This window comes from Octopus sinensis, linkage group LG28, assembly GCF_006345805.1.
Source record: "Octopus sinensis linkage group LG28, ASM634580v1, whole genome shotgun sequence".
Lineage (NCBI taxonomy): Eukaryota > Metazoa > Mollusca > Cephalopoda > Octopoda > Octopodidae > Octopus > Octopus sinensis.
In genome coordinates this window covers 3,556,512-3,581,511 of record NC_043024.1, presented here as the reverse complement: position 1 = coordinate 3,581,511, position 25,000 = coordinate 3,556,512, and the positions used below count along the sequence as shown (strand labels likewise).

Genomic DNA, 25,000 nt, shown 5'->3' with positions numbered 1-25,000 from the left:
TCTATCAGTGCTAGGAAATATTTACCTATATTGAAGGCCACCTCGGGTGAGTAAGGGGGCGTAAACCAGATGACCTTCCTATTTCTATTATTCCTTTTCCTTATTGTTGGGCTGGTGATAGGTGTATATTTTATTTTTTCGCTAAAACCACTATCTTTTAAAGCTTTATTATAAACTGGGGCAACGCTATTGAAGATGTCCTCATTAGATGAGAGGCTAGAAATCCTCTTACTAATATTTTTAACTAAATTTTTGAATACTATAGGGGGATGGCATGAACCTACATTAATATAACTTAGTCTATCATTGGGCTTCCTATAAGGCTTATAAATATTATTATTAAGATCTAAGGAAACGTCTAAGAAATTGACAACCGTCAGGTTAGTGTCTATAGTTATACTAAGTCCGAAGTGTTTCATTAACTGGATAATATCCTTCCTAAAACGATCTTGTGCTGGTCCATTTGTATTAGCTGTTAAGGCGAGGGCATCATCTTTGTAGATGGCGAAATGTACGTTAGGGAATGTCTTACCGAAGGTATCTAGGAGAAAGAGTCCAATTAGATCACAGATGCCTGCCCCATCATATGAACCCATGCTCACATCGAAAGCGCCCTCCGTGTCGGTGTTTTTTACCCACTTTGCATTCTCACTGAAAAGTAATGTCTTTCTAGCATGGAAGATTATATCCTTATCATTGGTACTAATTTCTATGAAGTCACTAGCGAAGATTAGGGCTTTATCTAGCAGTTCTTTAGAGATAGAGGCATAAAAATCAACAATATCGAATTGTGTAAACCTCGAAGAGATGGTGTTGTGGATTTCCACTTCGGCATCTGAAACTCAGAGTTTTATCTTGACTACCGAGTAATGTAACATATTGTATAGATACATATATATATATATATATAATAAATATTAGGGAATAAATCCAAATTTACAGGGAAAAAATCAGATTTAGGATTAAATCCAATTTTATAGTAAAATATTATAAAATATTATTAGAGACAAAACCACTATTTTGCAAAACAAACAGGAAAGACTTAATCAATACATAAAATTTTAATAATAGTCAAAAAAACCGCCACTACAATTGTTTCTTGTCTTGATCGACAATCTTCAGGTGGACTTCCAATCTAAAATATCAATATTTTAAAATATAAAAATAATAATTTTAAAATAATTAAAGTATGAATGAAAAAATGTAAATATATAATCCATATATAACCTATATATAATCCATATATAATCAATATATAAACAATATATAAACTAAAATAAACCTATCAACAATTAAATATAAAATATAAAATATAAAATATAAAACAAAACAAAAAAATAATAATAATATAATAATAAACTATATATACACCCATACACATATACCTAATTATATATAACCATATCTAACTACATACACTAAATCACACACCTATATATATATCCCTATACATACACATAAAAACGTCTAGGCAACTATAAATAAATAAAATAGCTAAATACTTCAACAGAATACTTATTCATACTCCCACACACACACACATACAACCCACATTCACGCTCTAGAAAATGGACATCACTTAAAATTATGAACGGAGAAATGGAATAAATGGAATTAAAAATTATATTCACTTGGTAAAACTAACACTACTTAAAAATTATGAATGAAACAATGCAATAAAACAACAGACATCGCAAATAGACACAAATTACTACGAATTCCTTAACAAACCTACCATGATAAACCAAAACTCATAAAAACATATAATGATAAAATCTCCCTTTACTAAACTCTATAACATACCTATATAGCAATCCCCCTAACCTAAACATTCACACACAAATACACACACGTAAACCACACACCCACGACATATACAAATACCCACACCACTCACACACACCCACAAGTACATATACGCCTCAACATATACACCAAACAAAATTACTTTTGTTTGGTGTATATGTTGAGGCGTATATGTACTTGTGGGTGTGTGTGAGTGGGGTGGGTGTTTGTATTTGTTATGGGTGTGTGGTTTACGTGTGTGTATTTGTGTGTGAATGTATAGGTTAAAGGGATTCCTATATAAGTATGTTATAGTGTTTAGTAAAGGGAGGTTTTATCATTTATGTTTTGTGAGTTTTAGCTTATCATGGTAGTTTTATAAAAGAATCCATTCATAATTTTTGTGTTTATTTGTCTGTGTGGGGTTGAGTGGGTTTTTGGAGTATATATACTTTTGTTTGGTGTATATGTTGAGGCGTATATGTACTTGTGGGTGTGTGTGAGTGGGGTGGGTGTTTGTATTTGTTATGGGTGTGTGGTTTACGTGTGTGTATTTGTGTGTGAATGTATAGGTTAAAGGGATTCCTATATAAGTATGTTATAGTGTTTAGTAAAGGGAGGTTTTATCATTTATGTTTTGTGAGTTTTAGCTTATCATGGTAGTTTTATAAAAGAATCCATTCATAATTTTTGTGTTTATTTGTCTGTGTGGGGTTGAGTGGGTTTTTGGAGTATATGTTGAGGTTTATATGTATGTATAGGTATGTGTAAGTGGTGTGGGTATTTGTATATGTCGTGGGTGTGTGGTTTACGTGTGTGTATTTGTGTGTGAATGTTTAGGTTAGGGGGATTGCTATATAGGTATGTTATAGAGTTTAGTAAAGGGAGATTTTATCATTATATGTTTTTATGAGTTTTGGTTTATCATGGTAGGTTTGTTAAGGAATTCGTAGTAATTTGTGTCTATTTGCGATGTCTGTTGTTTTATTGCATTGTTTCATTCATAATTTTTAAGTAGTGTTAGTTTTACCAAGTGAATATAATTTTTAATTCCATTTATTCCATTTCTCCGTTCATAATTTTAAGTGATGTCCATTTTCTAGAGCGTGAATGTGGGTTGTATGTGTGTGTGTGTGGGAGTATGAATAAGTATTCTGTTGAAGTATTTAGCTATTTTATTTATTTATAGTTGCCTAGACGTTTTTATGTGTATGTATAGGGATATATATATAGGTGTGTGATTTAGTGTATGTAGTTAGATATGGTTATATATAATTAGGTATATGTGTATGGGTGTATATATAGTTTATTATTATATTATTATTATTTTTTTGTTTTGTTTTATATTTTATATATAATATATATATATTATATATACATATACATACATATATATACATATATATATACATATACATATATATATACATATATATATACATATACATATATATATACATATACATATACATATATATATATATATATATATATATATATATACATACATATATATATACATACATACGTAACAACCCTCTTCTTTTCAGGCGCTGAATTGCATCCCTCCCCCCCAAACCTTCCCTGTTTTCAGAGTTGGCACTGTCAATGTTGGTACACTGAAAGGTAGGTCTAGTGAGATAGTAGAGATGCTTGAAAGAAGATGGGTTGATGTATGCTGCATACAAGAGGTAAGATGGAGAGGTGCTTCAGCTAGGGTCGTCACAGGCAAGGCACATAGGTATAAAGTCTTCTGGCAAGGTAACATGGATGGTGTAGGGGGTGTAGGCATTCTCCTTGCGGAGAAATGGGTGAATAAAGTCATAGAGGTTGTCAGGGTTTGCGATTGAGTGCTCAAGCTCAGGTTAGTCTCACAGAATGGCACAGCTACGATTATCTCCGCCTATGCCCCACATGCAGGGCTACCAAATGATCAAAAGGACCACTTTTATGATACCCTTCTACAGGCTACCTCAAAGACGAGTGGCAAGGACCTCATCTTTGTGGCTGGAGACTTTAATGGGCACGTTGGGTGGGAATCGGGTATCTTCACTGGGGTACACAGTGGCCATGGTATTGGCACCAGAAATGATGAGGGAACTAGACTACTGGAATTCTGTGATGCATGTAACCTTCAGGAAGCCAGACTGCCAACTTATAACCTATCAGTCAGGGGACTCCACTAGCCAAATAGACTTCATCCTCACCAGACAGCGGGATGCAGGGGTGCTCTTAAATACAAAGACCCTCCTGGGTGAAGAATGTACCTCTCAGCATAGGCTAGTCATTAGTGACTTTAGGCTTGAGGCCAGAAGGATACCAAGAAGCAGAACAATCCAGAAAAGAAGGATTTGGAAGCTAAAGAACCCTTCACATGGTCAGAGATTTAGGGACATCCTCACCAAGAAATTTGATGAGAGGGAGGAGGAGCTACAGACGTCGGACATAGAAGGTAGCTGGAAATTCCAACGGGACAGCTTGCTGAGTGCAAAGTCCCTTCCAGACCTAGAGTTACGTGGTGGTGGAATAGTACAGTAGACAAAGCCATTAGAGCAAAGAAACAGACCTGGAAAGCCTGGAGGGATGGGGTAGAAGGGAACTGTACCAGGTAGCCAAAAGGGAGGCTGGGCAGCAGGTATACATAGCCAAGGGTGTAGCAGAAAAGAAGAAGTTTGCCAATGTCCAGCGACGTGAGGACCAAAGAACTGAGGTATTTCGGATTGCAAAACAGTGTGTGAGAGAAAATAGTGATGTCACAGGAGAGAAATGCATCCGCATGGATGATGGTGCACTTGATTTCAGTGTTTCTAAAAAGAAAAAAGCTTGGAGAAGCCACTATGAGAGACTGCTGAATGTGGAGAATGAATGGGAAGAGGAGAGCCTGCCAAACGTTGACCCAGTAGAGGGACCAGCTATCCGAATAGACAGCTCCCTAGTAGTTAAGGCAATTAAGGGTATGAAACCAGGAAAAGCCCCTGGCCCATCAGGAAACACTGCTGAGATGCTTAAAACATCTGGTTGTGTGGGCTATGGCCTAGTCACCCGCATTGTAAACCAGGTAGTTCATAATGGAGTCATACCCAATGACTGGCGTAGCAGCACCATCATCAACTGCTACAAGGACAAAGGTGATGCGCTAGATAGAAATAACTACAGGGGTATTAAACTGTTGGATCAGGTGATGAAGGTCACAGAGAGGGTCATAGCCCATCTCATTAGGGAGAGAATTTGCTTAGATAAGATACAGTTCGGTTTCGTGCTGGGTAATAGCACCACTGATGCCATATTCCTAGTACGACAACTGCAGGAAAAATACCTAGCTAAAGATAAACCCCTCTACATAGCTTTCATGGACTTGGAGAAAGCCTTTTACAGGGTCCCCCGATCCCTTATCTGGTGGTCGATGCGGAAACTGGAGATTGATGAATGGTCAATAAGGGCTGTACAGGCCCTATACAGTGAGGCTGTCAGCAAGGTTAGGATTGGCAATGAGTATAGTGAAGAATTTCGGGTAGAAGTAGGGTCCACCAAGGCTCAGCCCTCAGTCCCCTTTTATTCATCATAGTCCTCCAGGCAATAACAGAGGAATTCAAAACAGGTTGCCCCTGGGAGCTCCTCTATGCTGATGACCTGGCCCTCATAGCAGAATCACTACTGGGTGTGGAAGCAAGGTTTAGAATCAAAGGGCCTAAGAGTAAATGTAGCAAAGACCAAAGTTATAGTAAGAAGGCGTACTCATCACACACCCCCTCGGGCAGGTGGCTCGATCTGTAGGAAAGGTGTAGGTAGAAACTCCATAAGATGTACCCAGTGTAAGCTATGGACGCATGAGAGGTGCAGCAACATCAAAGGAAAATTAACTGATAAGATAGCTTTCATGTGCGGCAGATGCACAGGGGCAATAGACACCATTGATACTCAGAAAACAGATTCCATCACACTCCAGGGGGAGAAACTAGAAGTAGTTGATAGTTTCCGCTACCTAAGTGACCAAGTTAGTAGTGGAGGTGGATGCTCAGAGAGTGTCACCACTAGAATGCAGAGGACATACGTAGACTTGAAAGAAATGAAGCTAACATGATCCGCTGGATGTGTAATGTCAGTGTGCACACACGACAGAGTGTAAGTGCCCTGAGAGAAATGCTGGACATAAGAAGCATCAGATGTGGTGTGCAAGATAGATGCTTGTGATGGTATGGTCATGTACTGCGGATGGATGAGGAGAGATGTGTGAAGAAGTGCCACTCCCAAACAGTTGAAGGTATCAGGGGAAGAGGTAGACCCAGGAAAACATGGAATGAGGTGGTGAAACATGACCTCAAAGCGTTGGGTCTCACAGAGGCAATGACGAAGGACCGAGATCTCTGGAGATATGCTGTGACTGCAAAGACCCGGGCTGCTTCCTGCACCAGTTTCGCATAGCCTCAGCCCATTCAAAGTACCTTGGATTGCAGAATGACCTGCTGTGCTTACCTTGGAATATAGAGTGACCTGCTGTGCTTGAGGAGACCTATTGAGTCAAGTACATCAATATCAATATCAAAATAAATATCAAATGGAAAACTTAGTCACAACACCTGTGCCAGCGGCACGTAAAAAGCACCATCTGAATGTGGCCGATGCCAGCGCTGCCTTGACTGGCATTTGTGCTGGTGGCACATGACCTGCCGTGCTTGAGGAGACCTGTTGAGTCAAGTACATAAACATCGAAATAAATATCAAATGGAAATAGTAGTTGTGATATCTGTGCCGGTGGCACATAAAAAGCACCATCTGAACGTGGCCGAAGCACCATCCGAATGTGGCCGATGCCAGCCCCATCTGGCACCTGTGCCGGTGGCACGTAAAAAGCACCCACTACACTCACAGAGTGGTTGGCATTAGGAAGGGCATCCAGCTGTAGAAACACTGCCAGATCAGACTGGAGCCTGGTGCAGACTCCTGGCTTCCCAGACCCCGGTCAAACTGTCCAACCCGTGCTAGCACGGAAAACGATGATGATATATATATACATATATATATATATATATATATATACATACATACATATATATATACATACATATATATACATACATATATACATACATATATACATATACATACATATATACATACATATATACATATATATATATATATATACACACACATACACACACGTATGGGTGTATTTTTGTGTCTGTGCGTGTCCTCCACCACTGCTTGACAACCAGTGTTGGTATGTTTACTTTCCTATAACTTAGCAGTTCAGCAAAAGAGATTGATAGAACAAGTACCAGGCTTAGAAAAAAAAGGAAAAAATCATACTGGTGTTTAAAATGGTAGTAATACCAAACAAACATATTAATGTAGTGACAAATATTACTCCTCAGTATAGTTACTACTTTCATCTCTTATTGAGATTTTTCTAATTACTCTGCTTGTTGTAAGATCAGTGACCGATGGTCACTTATTTTTCTACATATTGCAAGCTGAAGCTAATCCCTACTATTTCTAACAGTCGGGTGTTTATGACTGAAGATGGGCACAAATAATCTGAAACCATTCGGTCTTGTGATCCTGTCATTTGGTGGAAGATAGTAGGGTTTTGGTCCCCTGCTTGCAATATATACAGGGTGCAGGTTGCACCAGTAACCAGCAGGTAGATGCTCTGCTTGGGGTTAAACAATAGTAACATCAAACGACCATATTGATAAATATTACTTCTTAGTATAAGTTACTTCTTGCATTTTTATTGAGATTTTTTTTTAAGTACTGGGGTTGCTTTCATTCAACTAAAAATGCCTCAAGGCAGTGCCCCAGCATGGCCGCAGACTAATTGACTCGAGCAAGTAAAAAATAAAAGATAAAAGAACAGGAAACGATCTTTGTATTTTTGAAAACACACATTCCAAGGACATTGTACTGGTCAAAGAAGTCATCAGAAGTCATTCAAAAGTTGATTATACAAGAAGGAAAGGAAGCATTCCCATTTTATTTCATCGACCCTGGACTGCCGAAAAGCTAAAGGCAATCCTGAATATAATAAAAACACAATCCAAAACCTTAATAGAAGGGAACCTTACTGAAAATGAGACGTTCCAGGTTTGTGAGAAAATCTTCTTGTGGGCAAACCTTAAGTCCGAGAAAGTTGAGGCAGACCACATAAACCTCGGAGTTCCCAGCTTTGCTGGTGGCTGGTTTGAACACATTCACCTGTGGAAGAGACATAGAGAGGCATTTAATATTAGTTTCAATGTTGATTTAACATTGATTTTGAACTTTGACACAAGGCTAGCATTATTGGCAGGGAAGTGGTGGGGTAAGTCAATTACACCAACCCAGTGTTTAACTGGTACTTTTTTATCAACCCTGAAAGGATGAAAGGCAAACGCTGACCTCGACAGAATTTGAACTCAGAACATAAAGACAGACGAAACACCACTAAGAATTTTGCTTGGCATGCTAACGATTCTGCCAGCTCACCGCCTTAACTGTATTTAATGTTGTTTGTATTATCATCATCATCACTATCAAAAAAATAAATAAATCAGCATCATCATCATCACAATCACCACCAATACCATCATAATCATCATAAACATCATCAGCATCATCATCACAAACAATTATCATCATCATCATAACTATTGCATCAAACATCACCATCACCATTATCACTACAAACATCATTACGAAAGGCTCTGTCAACACAGGGTCTGGAAATAACCTCCCACCCCACCCTCATCCCCCACTGTATTGCTCAGAGTCTTGATCGTCTCTTATTGTCCTATAACTGTCCTACATACAGCTACAGATATACCACGTAGATCCTGGCTCTGCAGGAACAAACCTGACTCACAGATTTAAACCACAGCATCACAGACAGAGACACAGGATAGTGCAGTTCTAGACAAACTGAATAAAAGATGGGATGGTCAAGGCTAGATTGCCTTTCAACAATTTTCTAGATTAATACTGTCCCAGGGTTAAAGAACAATAACAAAGTACAACACATTGGAAAATTTAGTTCTACATTTACCATGTATAAATAAAAGATGGGATAGTCATGGTTGGAACCCTTTGATTACACTGTGTAGCAAAATTTTCAAATTTTTTTAAATTTCAGATTTACTTGTTTTTGGTCAGTGTTATTTCCAATTTGCTTCTATATAGAAATCAAAGGAAATTACTACTGGTCCCTTTGCTTTTCTGACCTGGATATCAACATTTTCAAATTTACCTATTTTTTCCATTACATTTCACACAGATTCAGTGCTGAGTTACTGAAGCAGAAATATCATTATAGCAAATATTCTGCTCAATACCACAGATTTGCTTGTTGTCTTTGGTCAGTAAGAGTTATGTCCTATTTGCTTCTATCTAGAAATCAAAAGAAATGACTACTGGTTCCTTTAAACTTTGCTTTTCTGACCTGGACATGATGATGTTTGGAAGCTGACCTATTTTCCATTACATTTCACACAGATTCAGTGTCAAGTTGCTGAAGCAGAAATATCGTTATAGCAAATATTCTGCTCAATACCACAGATTTGCTTGATCTTAACCACGTGAGCATGTCTTTTAGTGGCTGACAATGTGTGCATCTCTTATGATGAGCAGGAGTTGTGGAGGAACATCATAGTCATGTGTTGAGAGGGATTCTTTGGGGTTTGAATAAATATCATAACAAAAGCAAAATTTGAAGGAAATATTAGCCATTTTTCATGCTTTCTAAGGGTAAGCATATTTGCTACCCAAGGACAAAAATAGTGTTATATAGTGTTGTAGGACTTCTGAATCAAAACTGACCTGGAGCTAAACACTGCAACATCAAATCAAGGTGCCTCCACATAGAATGCTAGATATAGCAGGCAAAATCTCATTGAAATCACACATTGATGTTTCAAAATTTAGGGAACATTGAACAAAATAGTTTCTGACAAAAGAGGGAATGATTGTAGGTCTTCTGGGACAGGGTGGAATAAAATATGGAATGATTACCTTTGATTGTAGGTCCACAGGGTCAGGGTGGACCTGAGGGGTAAAAAACTAAACAAAAACAATAACAATAAACAAAGTAAAAAAAAATAACAAAAACAAAAGCAGTACTAACTTGATCAAAGAACTTGACTAAGAGGTACATCAATCCGATTGTGTTGTTTTCAAACATGGTGAAGAATTTGATGACGAATGAGCCACCTTTACCAAGCAGTTTCAATGCAGCAAATGTCTCACAGTAATGTAACTGAGAGACAATAGATTCTTGCATCGATGGGTTGTTCTGACAATCAATACTGCCATCTGCTGTTACCTTGACAACAAACAAAAACACAAAGTAAGGCACAAAGAATATGTGAATGAACATGATAGTGACAATTTGGTAATTTTTAACCGTTTTTTTTTTACCTGGAAGAAGGCTACAGTGAAGTAGATAAAGAGGAGAGCTTCAATTTATAGAACATAGGCACAGGTGCAGACATGGCTGTATAGTAAGGAGTTTCCTTCCCAACCACATGGTTCGGGGTTCAATCCTGCAGTGTGGCACCTTGAGAAAGTATCTTCTACTATAGCCTCAAACTGATCAAAGCCTTGTAAGAAGATCTGGTGGATGGAAACTGAGAGCCAAAAATCTTCTTGTATATGTGTGTGTGTGTGTTTGTATATAGCTTATTAGGTAACCCAAACTATTAAATTGGGTTACCTTGACCTAAACTCTTTATCTTCTGCTTGTATAGGCGTGACTGTGTGGTAAGAAGCTTGCTTCCCAATCACATGGTTCCGGGTTCAGTCCTGCTATGTGACACCTTCAGCAAGTGTCTTCTACTATAGCCTTGAGCTGACCAAAGCCTTGTGAGTTGATTAGGTAGAAACTGAAAGAAGTCCACTGTATATATATATATATAAAGAAATGGAGTTAAATGCAGGTGTTTTTCAAATCTTTATACTTCCGATATACGTTTCAAAGAAAACATTGGCATTATTCCAGAGGGAATAAAATGATGTAAAACAATGTAATCATCTTGTCAGGGAAAAAAGAGAAATAAAGCACATCAATAAGCCATTTTAACCAAATGGCTTATTGATGTGCTTTATTTCTCTTTTTCCCTGACAAGATGATTACATTGTTTTACATCATTTTATTCCCTCTGGAATAATGCCAATGTTTTCTTTGAAACGTATATCGGAAGTATAAAGATTTGAAAAACACCTGCATTTAACTCCATTTCTTAATTTATGTTACACAAAAACATTTCACTAAACCCTGGAACTTCTACCTTTATAAGTAGGCTGAAACATCCTTGGCATTTATGTGAATGCTTGCTACCCCGGTAACTATTAATTTTTTATTTTTAATGCTATCTGTACACATTGAAAAAATACACACACACACATATATATATGTGTGTGTATGTATGTATATATATATATATATATATATATATGTATGTTTGTGTCTGCCCACCCCACCATCACTTGACAACCAATGTTGGTGTGTATAAGTCCCTGTAACTTAGCGGTTCGGCTGAAGAGATGATGGAATAAGTACCAGACTAACAAAGAATATGTCCAGGGGTCAATTTCTTCAAAAGGAAGTGCTCCAGCATAGCCACAGTCAAATGACTGAAACAAGTAAAAGAATAAAAGAATACACGTATGTATGAGTTAGTGGGTGTATGTTTGTGTCTCCTTGTTTTGACAACATGTGATTGTTGTCATTAAGTGTCACTCATTTCCAACAATCTGTGGAAGCATGCTTGACCATGGTGAAATATTACCTTGCTTTCTAAAGAGATGAGGGCTGGTGACAGGAAGGAAATCCAACGCCATAGAAAATCTGCTTTCATAAATGCTGTCTGACCCATGCAAACATGGAGTCTGGTAAGAAGCTTGCTTACCAACCAGATGGTTCTGGGTTCAGTCTCACTGCATTGCACCTTGGGCAAGTGTCTTCTACTATAGTCTCAGGACAAACAAAGCCTTGTGAATGGATTTGGTAGACAGAAACTGATAGAAGCCCATCGTGTGTAGATATATATATATATATATATATATTTGTTATTTGTGTCTGTGCTTGTCCCTCACCATCGCTTGACAACTGATGTTGGTGTGTTTATGTCTCCATAACTTAGCAGTCCAGCAAAAGAGACTGGTAGAATAAGTACTAGGCTTACAAAGACTAAGTCCTGGGATCAATTTATTTAACTAAAGGTGGTGCTCCAGCATGGCCGCAGTCAAATAACTGAAACAAGTAAAAGAATAAAAGCATACATATGTGTGTGTATGTACATATATATATATATAGACATATGTGTGTGTGTGTGTATATATACATATATATATGTTAGAAATATTGAATTTCTAAATGTCTCAGAGAGACATGAGAGGTGGTAGGGCGATATAGTGGTTGTATACTGTCAACACAACATGACAGTCCCATAAAGGGAACCACACCACTGCTATTTAGCCCTAGGAAACATTGACGCTTCCTGTCGGCTTTGACACATTTTCTGTGTCCTTATATTTGCAAAGGAGAGGCAAGCACCCCAACCAGCTAGAACTGTGACTAAGGTTTGATGGAAGATTTCAATTCAGAACCTTTAAAAACAAGACATTTGCACTACAGAGCCAGAAACATGTCACAATTTATGTTCCTAACACTAGGTTAATGATAACTAAATTATTTTACTAAATTTTTTTTTATAATTAAAATTAATTGAAAGAAACACAGAGTATCCCAACAGAAATATGGTAACAAAAGGGTTAAAATATATAATAGAGAAACAATTCTTAACTCTTTTGATACCAACCCAGCTGAAACAGCCTCTGGCTTTGTAGAATAAATGTCCTGTTTCCATAATTTCTGAGTTAAAATCTTCCACCAAACCTTAGTCACAATTTATGTTCCTAACACAAGCTTAATGATAACTAAGTTATTTTACTAAATTCTTTGTTATATTTTAAATTAATTGAAAGAAATATTGAGCATCTCAAAAGAAAAATGGTAACTAAAAGGTTAATTCTTTCTCTCCAAAGAAGGAATAGTTGGCTTACATAGAGATCTTTGCTCCATGACATATGCTCCACGTGTTCAGCTATTCTAGAAACAGCTGTAAGAGACTTTATGCATTATTTCTTAATCCCTTATTTACTATAACTACTCTGCAATTATGTTTGAATTTTAAATTAAATGTTCTAAAGTCTTACCACATGTTTTGTTGGTTTCTTCTCTCTTTCTAATATACATCTACCTGCTCAATGATGAACCACTTATAGCCATCTTTGATAGGCAACTTCAACAGCACCTTTGTTTCAGCTGCAGTTCAAGCCAGGGTTTTAGTGGTAAACCAACCCTACCACTTACAGTACATACCTATTACAGCACATCATTAGACAATATTATATATATATATACAGGTGGGGTGAGGACAACAACATGCAGTTTAATGCAGGGAAGTTCCAAGCCCTGCGCTACCAGCCCAAAGCTGAATGACATGCAGACCAGATACACTGGCCCAGGAAGAATTGCAATTCCTGAGTCAAAATCAGTGCATGATCTGGGCATTGACATGAGCAATGATGCATCTTTCCAAGTGCATATTGCCAAATTGGTAATAAAATGCAGACGGCTAGCTGGATGGATCCTCTGAACTTTCGGAACAAGAGAGAAGAAGACACTGATGATCCTTTGGAAGACATTCGTCCTCAGCCATTTGGACTACTGCTCCCAACAATGGTTACCACACAATATAAAGTTAGCAGCAGAACTCGAAGCAATCCAACAAAGCTACACTAAGAAGATCATCTCAATGTAACATATCAGCTACTGGGAAAGACTGAAAGTATTAAAACTCTTCTCGCTGGAGCGAAGGTGGGAGAGATATGCAGTGATATACATCTAGAAATTTTGGCACTGAAAGTTACCCCAACAGCAGAACGGGGCACCATTGCATGGTGCCAAAGATCCCAACATCACCATCAAAATACAGGACCAGATACTGCAACAGCTTGGGTTTCAGAGGACCACAGCTCTTCAATATCCTTCCTAAATGCCTGAGAGACCTGCATGGTGTGGATGTGGGTTTCTTTAAAACTAAACTCGATCTCTTCTTGTCAGGGGTTCCAGATGAACCTACCTCTCAGTAGGAAACACAGATGCGGGCAGCGGCGTCAAACTCCCTTGTTGACCAAGTGCCACGTATCAGAGGGGGTTTCATATACTAGTGTAGCACAATAAACGGTGGTGCCCCAGCATGGCCGCAGCTTTCGGGCTGAAACATTTTTAAAGATTTATATAGTTATATGTATATGTAAGTACCTATGTATGTATTTATGTATTTAATGCACAATATATTGATTTAACTAATGCAGTGATACTCATAAAAATGCTCCTTTAACCCTTTCGTTACTATATTTCTGACCAAAATACACCCCTTATGTGTTTCAATTAATTTCTAACGTAATCATAAATTTAGTCTGGTTTCATTAAACAACTATAACTTTTTTATTTATCAATATATTAACATGAATTTTGGAAGATAATTTAATGAAATGTTCTCAACCAATTCTATACTATAATTTTTGTCACAAAGTGACTCTAATTGCAGGTAGATACAGGTAAATTCAACAATATATAAAATTATTAAAATTTTGTTCAAACATCACTATAGAAAATGGGTTATTAGCTAATGTTCAATTGGGTATACAACAAAATTTTACGATAGAATTTGTTATTCTGGGTAACTTTCTGATACCCATAATAATATTTATGGCAAAATAGGCCTTAATTTCATTTAAGGTTGTGGGAAATAACAAACTATCCTTTCTTTCGCTTTGTTTATGTTTAGCGTAACAGTTCGTTTCCGCCGTAATGATTTCAAATGGGCTCATTCGAAAAAGTAAAAAGAAATAGTCTAAGGCTTTACTCTTCTGGGAAAGTCTGTGGCTTGGACCAGTTTCTTCAGAAAAATCACCGAAAGAAACAGTTTTTAAATTTTCACTCCATTCAGGTGCCAATTCATTTTCTTTATCGCTGTCGGAGCTCTCGGATTCACTGTTTTCACTTTCGGAAAATGAAACATCAGATTCATTATCAAATACCACATGCTTTTTTTTTTCAGTCATAGAGTTAGATTTATGAAGGTCTTCAGTAGAAAATCCTTCGAATTCTGACTCGCTGCTTGATATAATGAAATTCGTATCCATTTTTTGTCAGAATTACAAATTTTGAAAACACAATAGGAACAAATTTCAGAAAAAAATCTCCCATAATTCACGGAATTAAAATTACACTTCGATTTTTGTACAAAACTGTAGTTGAACTGTTTACGAAGTATAATACGTGTTTTCACGAATGTACTAAAGAGATTTACTCTGATATTCTCATTTAAATATGAATAGGTAAATTCGGGCGGCTTGGTTACATTAACCAAAACTTTTTTCAGGCGGTTTGGTAACGAAAGGGTTAATGGATCAGGCTACAAACCACATACAAAGATCTAATGAAACCAGGCCACTCATGGAGCCTTGCTGTGGGACTGAACCGACAACCACGTGAATACAAAGCAAACTATTTAACCACACAGCCACACCTGTGTCACCATGAGCTTGAACAAATACTGTAAGGCATTTTATCTGATGCTTTAACCATTCTGACAATTTGCTGCTTGAAACAATTTCTGCTACAAATACAAGGACCTTTTAGTTTAGTTTATTGTTAATTAATATCTTGCAGAAGATTAAGAGACATTGCTAAATGCCAGGAAAAATATTCTGGATTGTGTGCTTAGGATTCTGCCAATACACCACATCCTAAATAATAATAATAATAATTATTATTATTATTATTATTATTATTATTATTATTATTATTATTATAATGATCTCAAATTTTTGCACAAGGCAAAATAATAATAATAATAAGTGTAGAAGTTGCTGTGTGGTAAGTAGCTTGCTTATGAACCACATGGTTCCAGGTTCAGTCCCACTGCATGGCACCTTGGACAAGTCTCTTCTCCTACAGCCTCGGGCCGACCAAAGCCTTGTGAGTGGATTTGGTAGATGGAAACTGAAAGAAGCCCGTCGTATTATGTATATATATATATATGTATATGTATGTGTGTGTATATGTGTGTGTGTCTGTGCTTGTCCCCCCCCCTAATATTGCTTGACAACCACTGCTGGTGTGTTTGTTTATGTCCCCCGTAACTTAGCAGTTCAGCAAAAGAGACTGATAGAATAAGTACTAGGATTATGAAGAATAAGTTCTGGGGTCAATTTGCTCGACTAAAGGTGGTACTCCAGCATGGCCACAGTCACATGACTGAAACAAGTAAAAGAGAATAATAATAGGAGAGTATTGTAGTTCGCTTGAAGCATTGTGTATTGTTTGTAAAGAATAAAATGTTTTGAATGACACAACAAAGCACTATAATACAAACATTAGACTATAAGAACCGTTGTTATTTAATCATCAATAGTCTGATATGATATTTTGGAATAAAATTCCTTCTTCAGATATCCCTAGGAATTGATGGGGTCGCTGCTATTCTTAGCATTTTTTATCATACGCTAATTTTGATTAACGTTTTTTTTTTTAGTGTCACTTTCCTGATAAATAAATCCTCTTAATTACCATTTTAATTTTTTTTTGAAAAGATGGAGATTTCCTTAATTGCATCTGAAGTTAATTGGGGTAGAAAAATCCCCCCCCTCTTAACTGTTATTTTGAAGACATTACAAATGACAAGTGATGATTGCCTCCACAACCATACTGCAACCCCATCAATTCCTAGGGATATCTGAAGAAGGAATTTTATTCCGAAATATCATATCAGACTATCGATGATTAAATTACAACAGTTCTTATAGTCCAATGTTTGTATTATAGTGCTTTGTTGTGTCATTCAAAACATTTTATTCTTTACTACGACGACGGAGAAGAAGAAGAAGAAGAAGAAGAAGAAGAAGAAGAAGAAGAAGAAGAAGAAGAAGAAGAAGAAGAAGAAGAAGAAGAAGGAGGAGGAGGAGGAGGAGGAGAAGAAGAAGAAGAAGAAGAAGAAGCCTTTCTACTATAAGTGCAAGGCCTGAAATTTGTGAAGAGGGGACTAGTCAATTACATCCACCCCAATACTCAGCTGGTACTTAATTTATTGACCCCAAAAGGATGAAAGGTAATGTCGACCTTAGCGGAATTTGAATACAGAAGGTAAAGATGGACAAAATGCCGCTAAGCATTTTGCCTGGTATGCTAACAATTCTGCCAGCTCACGCCTTAATTATCAATAATAATAATAATAATATAACATACAAAAAATAGCACTACCAGGCACCACACATCCTACATAAAACACTTTCAATACTGTAAAAAACCACAGCACATACCCAAGGCACACAGAGCTGCACTCGGTAGTGCAGTGAAAGCACATGATAAAAATAAGACTACTGAATAATAATAATAATAATAATAATAATAATAATAATAATAATAATAATAATAACAACAAGTGCACTCAGAGAGTGCAAACCTCTGACAAGGCAACACCAACGTCCTCTCAATGATTAGCCAGAGATCATTTTTAAAATGAGAATATCTGAAATAAACTCGACTGCTCTCACAAACAAGAATACTAAAAATGAACCTGACCACTCTCAAAAATTAAGTAAAAAAAAAATGGAAAAATAATCCAGAATCAGATCAGTCCCAAAATCTAATCAGTTTGTGCCAGTAACAAGGCCAAACATCCTTGAAAGTCTCATGCGAATCCATCCAGCGGTTCTTGAGATATATTGTCAACAGACAAACAAACAAACAAATTCAACTGAAAACAATACCCCACCTTCACTAAGGCAGAGGTCATAATAATAACCGCAATAATAATAATCCTTTCTATTGAAGGCACAAGACCTGTAATTTTTAGAGAGAGGACTAGTCAATTACATTGATACCAGTGTTACACTGGTACTTAATTCATCGGCCCTGAGAGCATGAAAGACAAAGTCAACCTCGGCGGAATTTGAACTCAGAGTGTAAAGACAGAAGAAATATTACTAAACATTTCATCCAGCATGCTAACGATTCTGCCAGCTTGCTGCCTTAATTATAATATAATAATAATAATAAGAGTAATTAAGACCCCCTTTGGTCATGAATGACCATGGGACTGCACCTAGAAAGTTATCCTCCCAGGCACAAGTCTGGACAAGGTTGTTTATGGAAGACCAGCATCAGTCGCCCATGTATACCTCCCCTCTCCACGCCACCAGTGTTATCCAAGGGAAAGGCAAAGGAGCCAATACAGCTTGGCACCAGTGACATCGCAACTCATTTCTACAGCTGAGTGAACTGGAGTGACGTGAAATAAAGTGTCTTGCTCAAGAACACGACACGCAGCCCGGTCTAGGATTCGAACTCACAACCTCACGATCGTAAGCTCGACGCTCTAACCACTGAGCCATGTGCCTTCACAATAAGAGTAATAACAACAACAATAATAATAATACTTTCTACTACAGGCACAAAGCTTGAAATTTGGGTTAGGGTTAGTCAACTAACCCTAATTAGAGCTCCTTAGAGGAGCTAGTCAACTGCATGAATGCCAGTGCTCAACCGGTGTTTATTCTATTGACTCCAAAAGGATGAAAGGCAAAGTTGACCTTGGCAGAGCCTGAACCCAGAACATTAGCTGGAAAGAAAGGCCACTAAGCAGTTTTCTGGCATGAAAACAATTCTCCAGTTCACCACCCTAATAATAATAATAATAATAATAATAATAATAATAATAATAATAATAATAATAATAATGATAATAATAATAATAATAATAATAATAATAATAATAATAATAATAAGTGGTAGTTTACTTCAGTAAGGAATGCCATATAACCATTTTCTATTGTAGTATTGCTGTATGGTTGTTGAGGCAATTATCACTTATCATTTATAATGTCTTCAAAATAACAGTTAGGAGGGTGGGGGGTCACCCCACTCCCCAATTAACTTCAGATGCAATTAAGAAAATCTCCATCTTTTCAAGAACAAATGGTAATTGAGAGGATTTATTTATCAGGAATGTGACACTAAAAAAAAAACTATAATCAAAAGCCCCAATTAGTGTGTGATAAAAAATGCTAAGAATACTAATAATCCTTTCCACTATAGGCACAAGGCCTGAAATTTTGGGGAAGGGAACTATATCAATTATATCAACCCCAGTGTGTAACTGGTACTTATTTCATCAACCCTGAAAGGATGGAAGGCCAAGTCGACCTCGGCGGAATTTGAACTCAGAACATAAGGACAGACGAAATACCACTAAGCATTTTGCCTGGAGTGCTAATGATTCTGCCGACTCACCACCTTTATAATAAAAACAATCCTTTCTACTGTAGGCACGAGGCCTGAAATTTTGGGGGAGGGGACAAGTCGATTACGTCAACCCCTGGTACTTAATTTACTTAATTTATCAACCCCAAAAGTATGAAAGGTAAAGTCAACCTTGGTGGAATTTTAACTCAAAATATAGGCAGCAGACGAAATACTGCTAAGCATTTTGCCTGGCATGCTAACAATTTTGCCAACTCACCATCTTAATAATATTAGGTTATTCCAAAAATAAAGGCCGTTCTAAGTGTTGTGTTTTGAAACACAATTTTATCATAGTATTTTAATTACATTTTAGGTGAATTTCGATGTACATAGTAATTGATGTATGCTTTTTAATAATTTTCTAGTTATGTCTGACAGAAAACATTCTTGAAGCACAGGGTCCCTGAATTGTGAACATGACAAAAAAAGGACCTTCGCTTACTTTTCTTGCATGAGTTCAAACATGAGCACAATGCCTCCTAAACTGCTGCCAATATCAACAGAGCATGGGGAGAGGGGCCCACAGGTGATCGCACAGTATGAAGGTGGTTTCAGATATTCTGAAGTGGTGATGAAAGCCTTGAAGATGAAGAACGTAGAGGACAGTCATGCATACACACATATATATATATATACACACACACACGATGGGCTTCTTTCAGTTTCCATCTACCAAATCCACTCACAAGGCTTTGGTCGGTCCAAGGCTATAGTAGAAGATATTTACTCAAGGTGTCATGCAGTGGGACTGAACCTGGAACCATGTGGTTGAGAAGCCAGCTTCTTATCACACCTGCACCTATAAATATTTGATATTTGATTGACCAGTATGTGTGTGTATATATATATATATAGGTACAGTGTGCTGTGTGCAAAGAAGCTTGCTTCCCAATCTCAGTTCAGTCCCACTGCATGTTACCTTGGGCAAGTGCCTTCTACTATAGCATTGGGCCAACCAAAACCTTCTGAGTGGATTTGGTAGACAGAAACTGAAAGAAGCCCATCATATGTGTGTGTGTGTGTGTGTGCGTGCGTGCACGTCTTTGCGTCTGTGTTTGTCACCCCTCCATTGCCTGACAACCAATGTTGGGTGTGTTTATGTTCCCATAACTTAGTGGTTCAGCAAAAGAGACCTATAGAATAAGTACCAGGCTTTCAAAGAATAAATCCTTGAGTCAATTTTTACAATTGAAAGGCGGTGCTCCAGCATGGCCACAGTCAAATGACTGAAACATGTAAAAGAATAAATACTCTCTTTTACTCTTTTACTTGTTTCAGTCATTTGACTGCGGCCATGCTGGAGCACCACCTTTTAGTCGAGCAAATCGACCCCGGGACTTATTCTTTGTAAGCCCAGTACTTATTCTATCGGTCTCTTTTGCCAAACCGCTAAGTGACAGGGACGTAAACACACCAGCATCGGTTGTCAAGCAATGCTAGGGGGACAAACACAGACACACAAACACACACACGCATATATATATATACATATATACGACAGGCTTCTTTCAGTTTCCGTCTACCAAATCCACTCACAAGGCATTGGTCAGCCCGGGGCTATAGCAGAAGACACTGGCCCAAGAAGCCATGCAGTGGGACTGAACCCGGAACCATGTGGTTGGTTAGCAAGCTACTTACCACACAGCCACTCCTGCGCCTATGTATATATATATATATTCTTTCACTTGCTTTAGTCATCTGACTGCAGCCATGCTGGAGCACATATATGTAGGAGGGCTACTTTCCACTCATCCACTTCCTAACCACACAGCCTTACCTGTACATCATTATCATTTAACATCCGTTGTCCTGGCTGGCATGGGCTGGCATGTTGGAAGGCTGCACCAGACTCCAGTCTGATTTGGCATGGTTTTCTACGACTGGATGCTCTTCCTGATGCCAACTACTGTAATGGGTGCTTTTACGTGCCATTTGCATGACGCTGGGATGTGTTTACCAGCACAGGTGCACTAGGCTTGATGGGTCCTCTTAAGCACAGCATATCGCCAAAGGTCTCAGTCACCAGTCATTACTTCTGTGAGGCTCAAAGTTCAAAGATCATGCTTCACCACCTCGTTCCATGTCTTCCTGGGTCTACCTCTACCACAGGTTACTTCCATAGTTAGAGATCAGCACTTCTTTATACAGCTGTCCTCACCTACACACATCACATGACCATTTAGTAAGAATATTTTATTTGCTTAAAAATAATTAAACTTACCAGTTTGGCAGTTTCCATGTTGTGAGCAGTCTTACAAAGATGGTTGCAGTTGTTCTTGTCCAGTAGGTCACCTGTGCCATCGCAAAATTGCCAATGGGGCAGCGTAGCCCTAATGAATCTGTCGTCGGCAATCATGTTACCTAAATTGTTTCCCTCATAATAGGGGTTTAATGTACTAGCCATCCACTGCCATTTGCCTGTAAAACCTGATACAAAATGAAGGATTAATAAATTAATGAGTTTGTTAATTAAGACACAATGATTTCAAATTCTGAAAAGAAAATAGTTTGGTTATTTGCTGACAAACAACAAAGAAATAGCTATGTGGGACATATTGTGTATATGCGACATAAACAAACACCACCATGACCCAAGAAGAGTCAAAACAAACAGATACGTGAAAACGCAAACACACAAAAGCATTTATCATTACCATTTTGGCATCATATTTAATCTTTTATCTTTTGTTTCAGACATTAGACTGCGGCCATGCTGGGGCACCACCTTGAAGAGTTTTAGTCAAACAAATCGAACCCAGGATATGTTTTTTTTAACCCTAGTATTTATTTTGTCAGTCTCTTTTGCCAAACTGCTAAGTTACAGGGACGTAAACACATCAGCACCAATTGTCAAGTGTAAAAGTGCCCATGCGGTGTCACATAAGAGCATCCATTTATAGAAATCATGCCAAAAAACTTGAGTCTGGTGCAGCCCCACCTCCCCCAGCTTGCCATCTCTGTCACACCATCTAATCCATGCCAGCATGGACAACAGGCATTAAATGATGAGATCTGTGTGTGAGTGTGTACAATAGGCTTCTTTTTGTGTCCATCTACCAAATCTACTCAGAGGGCTTTGGTCAGCCTGAGGCTATAGTGGAAGACATTTGCCCAAGTTGCCACACAGTGGGACTGAACCCAGAACCATGTGATTGGGATACAAACTTCTTGCCACACAGACATGCTGCACTTATATTCACCTTTTTTTATGCTGGCATGGTTGGACAGTTTAGTCCTCATTCATATATATATATGAATGAGAAAATGAAGAAAATGAAAAAAATTGACATACAGACGTTATTTATTTAAAGACATTCAAATTCCTGCAGAGAAATTCCTACCTACAGCTGTTTCCACACCCAATCAATTCAATTACAGAAATATAATTCAAATTTCCATATTCAAAACCAGTCAATTGGGTATTTCTTCAGGTAAAATTTCCAAAAGGAAGTTACATTTTAACATGTAAGCTAACCTATGACAAACTCAGACTGGTTTCAAGAATTTTAATTCTGTAACTGAATTCATTGGGTGTGGAAACAGCTGTAGGCAGGAATTTCTCTGCATCAATTTGAATGTCTTTAAATAAATAATGTCTGCACGTCAAATTTTTCATTTTCTTTATTTTCTCATTTTATTGTCTAGTAAATAAATCCCTACTAAATCTGTCATTTCCACTGAATCCGGCGATCCCATTGTAATATCAAATACATCTGGCTTTTCCTTTCTAACCCATAATTTGTTGTCAAATTCTATAACAGTTTTTCTAGCCGCTAGTATTATCTTAATTTCCCTCATACTAATATTTGTATATTTCCTTGCAAAAATTAAAGCTTTATTAAGTATTACTGGTTTAATCGATGAATAATAATTTTGAATATCAAATTGGATTAGTTTATGGTCTCTACCATTATCAACCCTAATACTGGAAAACCATTCCAATGTACCTTATGTGTTTTTCCATAAATGAAGCTTAATTTTATTTCTAATTATTGGTATATATTTGTCTTAATTTACTTAATTTGCCTAAGTCAGATTTATTTGGACAGATTAATCTGACCTGTGTTGTATTGGTGAAATTCTTTTTATGGTCCTTAATTGTTATACGTGAAAGGTTCTGCTTTATCTTCTAAATTATAATCATACATTATATTTCTAGCTTCTAAATTCAATTTTCGAAGTGTAGCATAAGGTACAACCTTATATTTTTTTGTAATTTCTCTTAGTAATAGTTCATGGTATGTTTGTGTGTCTATGTTATATATATTACCAGTCTTATCCGAATGAGTTAAAATGCCATTTTTGTTCCTAAAAGATCTAATAATTTCTTTCAATTTTCTCTGGTAGGGATTGTGCCTTAGTGGATGATTCCTGAACTTTATATTCTTAATAGTACTCCATAGATCCTGTTCGAAGTTATCCAAGTATTTATTAGGTGGTGGTGCCTTTCTGGATTTAAAAGTATTCTTAGTAATTTCCATTATTTCCTCATAGTTACTTCTGATTCTTGCATAGTTGTGGTCATCTTTATCTTCATAGTTCAATTTAGTGAGATTCTTTTCAGGGGTATAGGATTTCCATCGCATTCTGTGGATAAATTCGTTAATCCTATATATTAATTCTTTGGTGTAATAGTCCTTGGTTGGTATGGGTATGTCTTTTAGTGATGAATCAATCCGTATTATCTCCGTTTTTCCAACAGTATTCATTTTGAGGGATTATTATGCTATACTTAAATGTATTCACTTATACTAGCAATACTCCAAATATTGCATAGATAATTCATACATATACAAGTATTAGCAATAGATATTCCTCATATAATTAATTTATGACACAAAGTAAGTTAGGGGTTATGGGTGTAACCCACTTAGGGATAGTATTTATCCAATGTTTTCAATTACAATGCAATTAACTTATTTATTGTATTAAACTGGTGAAGGTAAAGAAATATTTTACTGTTATAATACAAATAAGAAAATGGAGAAACAAATTTAGTTTGTTCATCAACTTTCAGATATTAGAATGTTGGATTATTTATTCATTTAACAAAATGAGAACCTTAGAGATGACGCTTTATTCTTAGTTAAGAATCTTTCAAATAGACGACTAGATATACTTAAAAAAATGCTTGCATAAATTCTTTAATAATTTCGGCCTATCCATTACTATTGAAAATGAAAATTATTCTATTAATTATCTAGATGTGAATTGTAACCTTAATACTGGACTCCATAAATCTTATGTGGAAAAAAAATTCCAATTTCAGATATATAAATAATTCTAGTAATCACCCTCCACAAATAAGCATAAGTAAAAGAATTTCTAACTTATCTTTGAATGAAGAGATATTTAATAGACATGGGGGAAAATATAACTCAGCATTATATATAGGGCAGGATATAATGGTAGAATAAAATATATCCCCAATAATAACCTTAACACTAAGGATATAATAACAACTAATAAACATTGGTTAGACAAATATAGCAATAATCCAAATAAAAAGAATAATTACAAAAACAATAATAAAAATATGAATAAAAATACCAATAATAGTATAAATAGGATTAGAAATCCTATATTAAATAATAATAATAATAATATAGTGCTAGTGCATGCATATACAGCTGCGTGCGTGCGCACATACACGCGAGTACTGTCCAAATCTCCGACCAATCACATACAGCTAGCTGGCATTCAATTGGTGTATCAAGTTTCGGGCATTTTGATTGGGTTTTGGATAGAAAATTCACAAAAAAGTCACTTCTATTGATTTTTTTAATGGCTTTGCGGGGTGACTGGGGAAATGTAAAGATGACCATAGAATGACCATAGAAAGTGCGAGTCCTCTAACTGAAAAAT

General features: G+C 36.8%; 1 protein-coding gene across 2 annotated transcripts in view; it reads right to left on the bottom strand.

Moving 5' to 3' along the window:
- Window positions 1–25,000, bottom strand: part of LOC115225780 (cap-specific mRNA (nucleoside-2'-O-)-methyltransferase 2) — an 87,142-nt gene that overhangs the window by 45,046 nt on the left and 17,096 nt on the right. For both annotated transcript variants that reach the window (XR_005004188.1, XM_029796733.2), the window contains exons 3-5: window positions 21,357–21,562; window positions 9,884–10,081; window positions 7,854–7,983 (exon numbers count right to left, since the gene is read on the bottom strand). Coding sequence is in view for 1 of the 2 variants with exons in the window: in XM_029796733.2 (XP_029652593.1) it covers window positions 7,854–7,983; window positions 9,884–10,081; window positions 21,357–21,562 (534 nt within the window). In the remaining variant the exon portion in view is untranslated. The remainder of the gene's footprint in view (window positions 1–7,853; window positions 7,984–9,883; window positions 10,082–21,356; window positions 21,563–25,000) is intronic.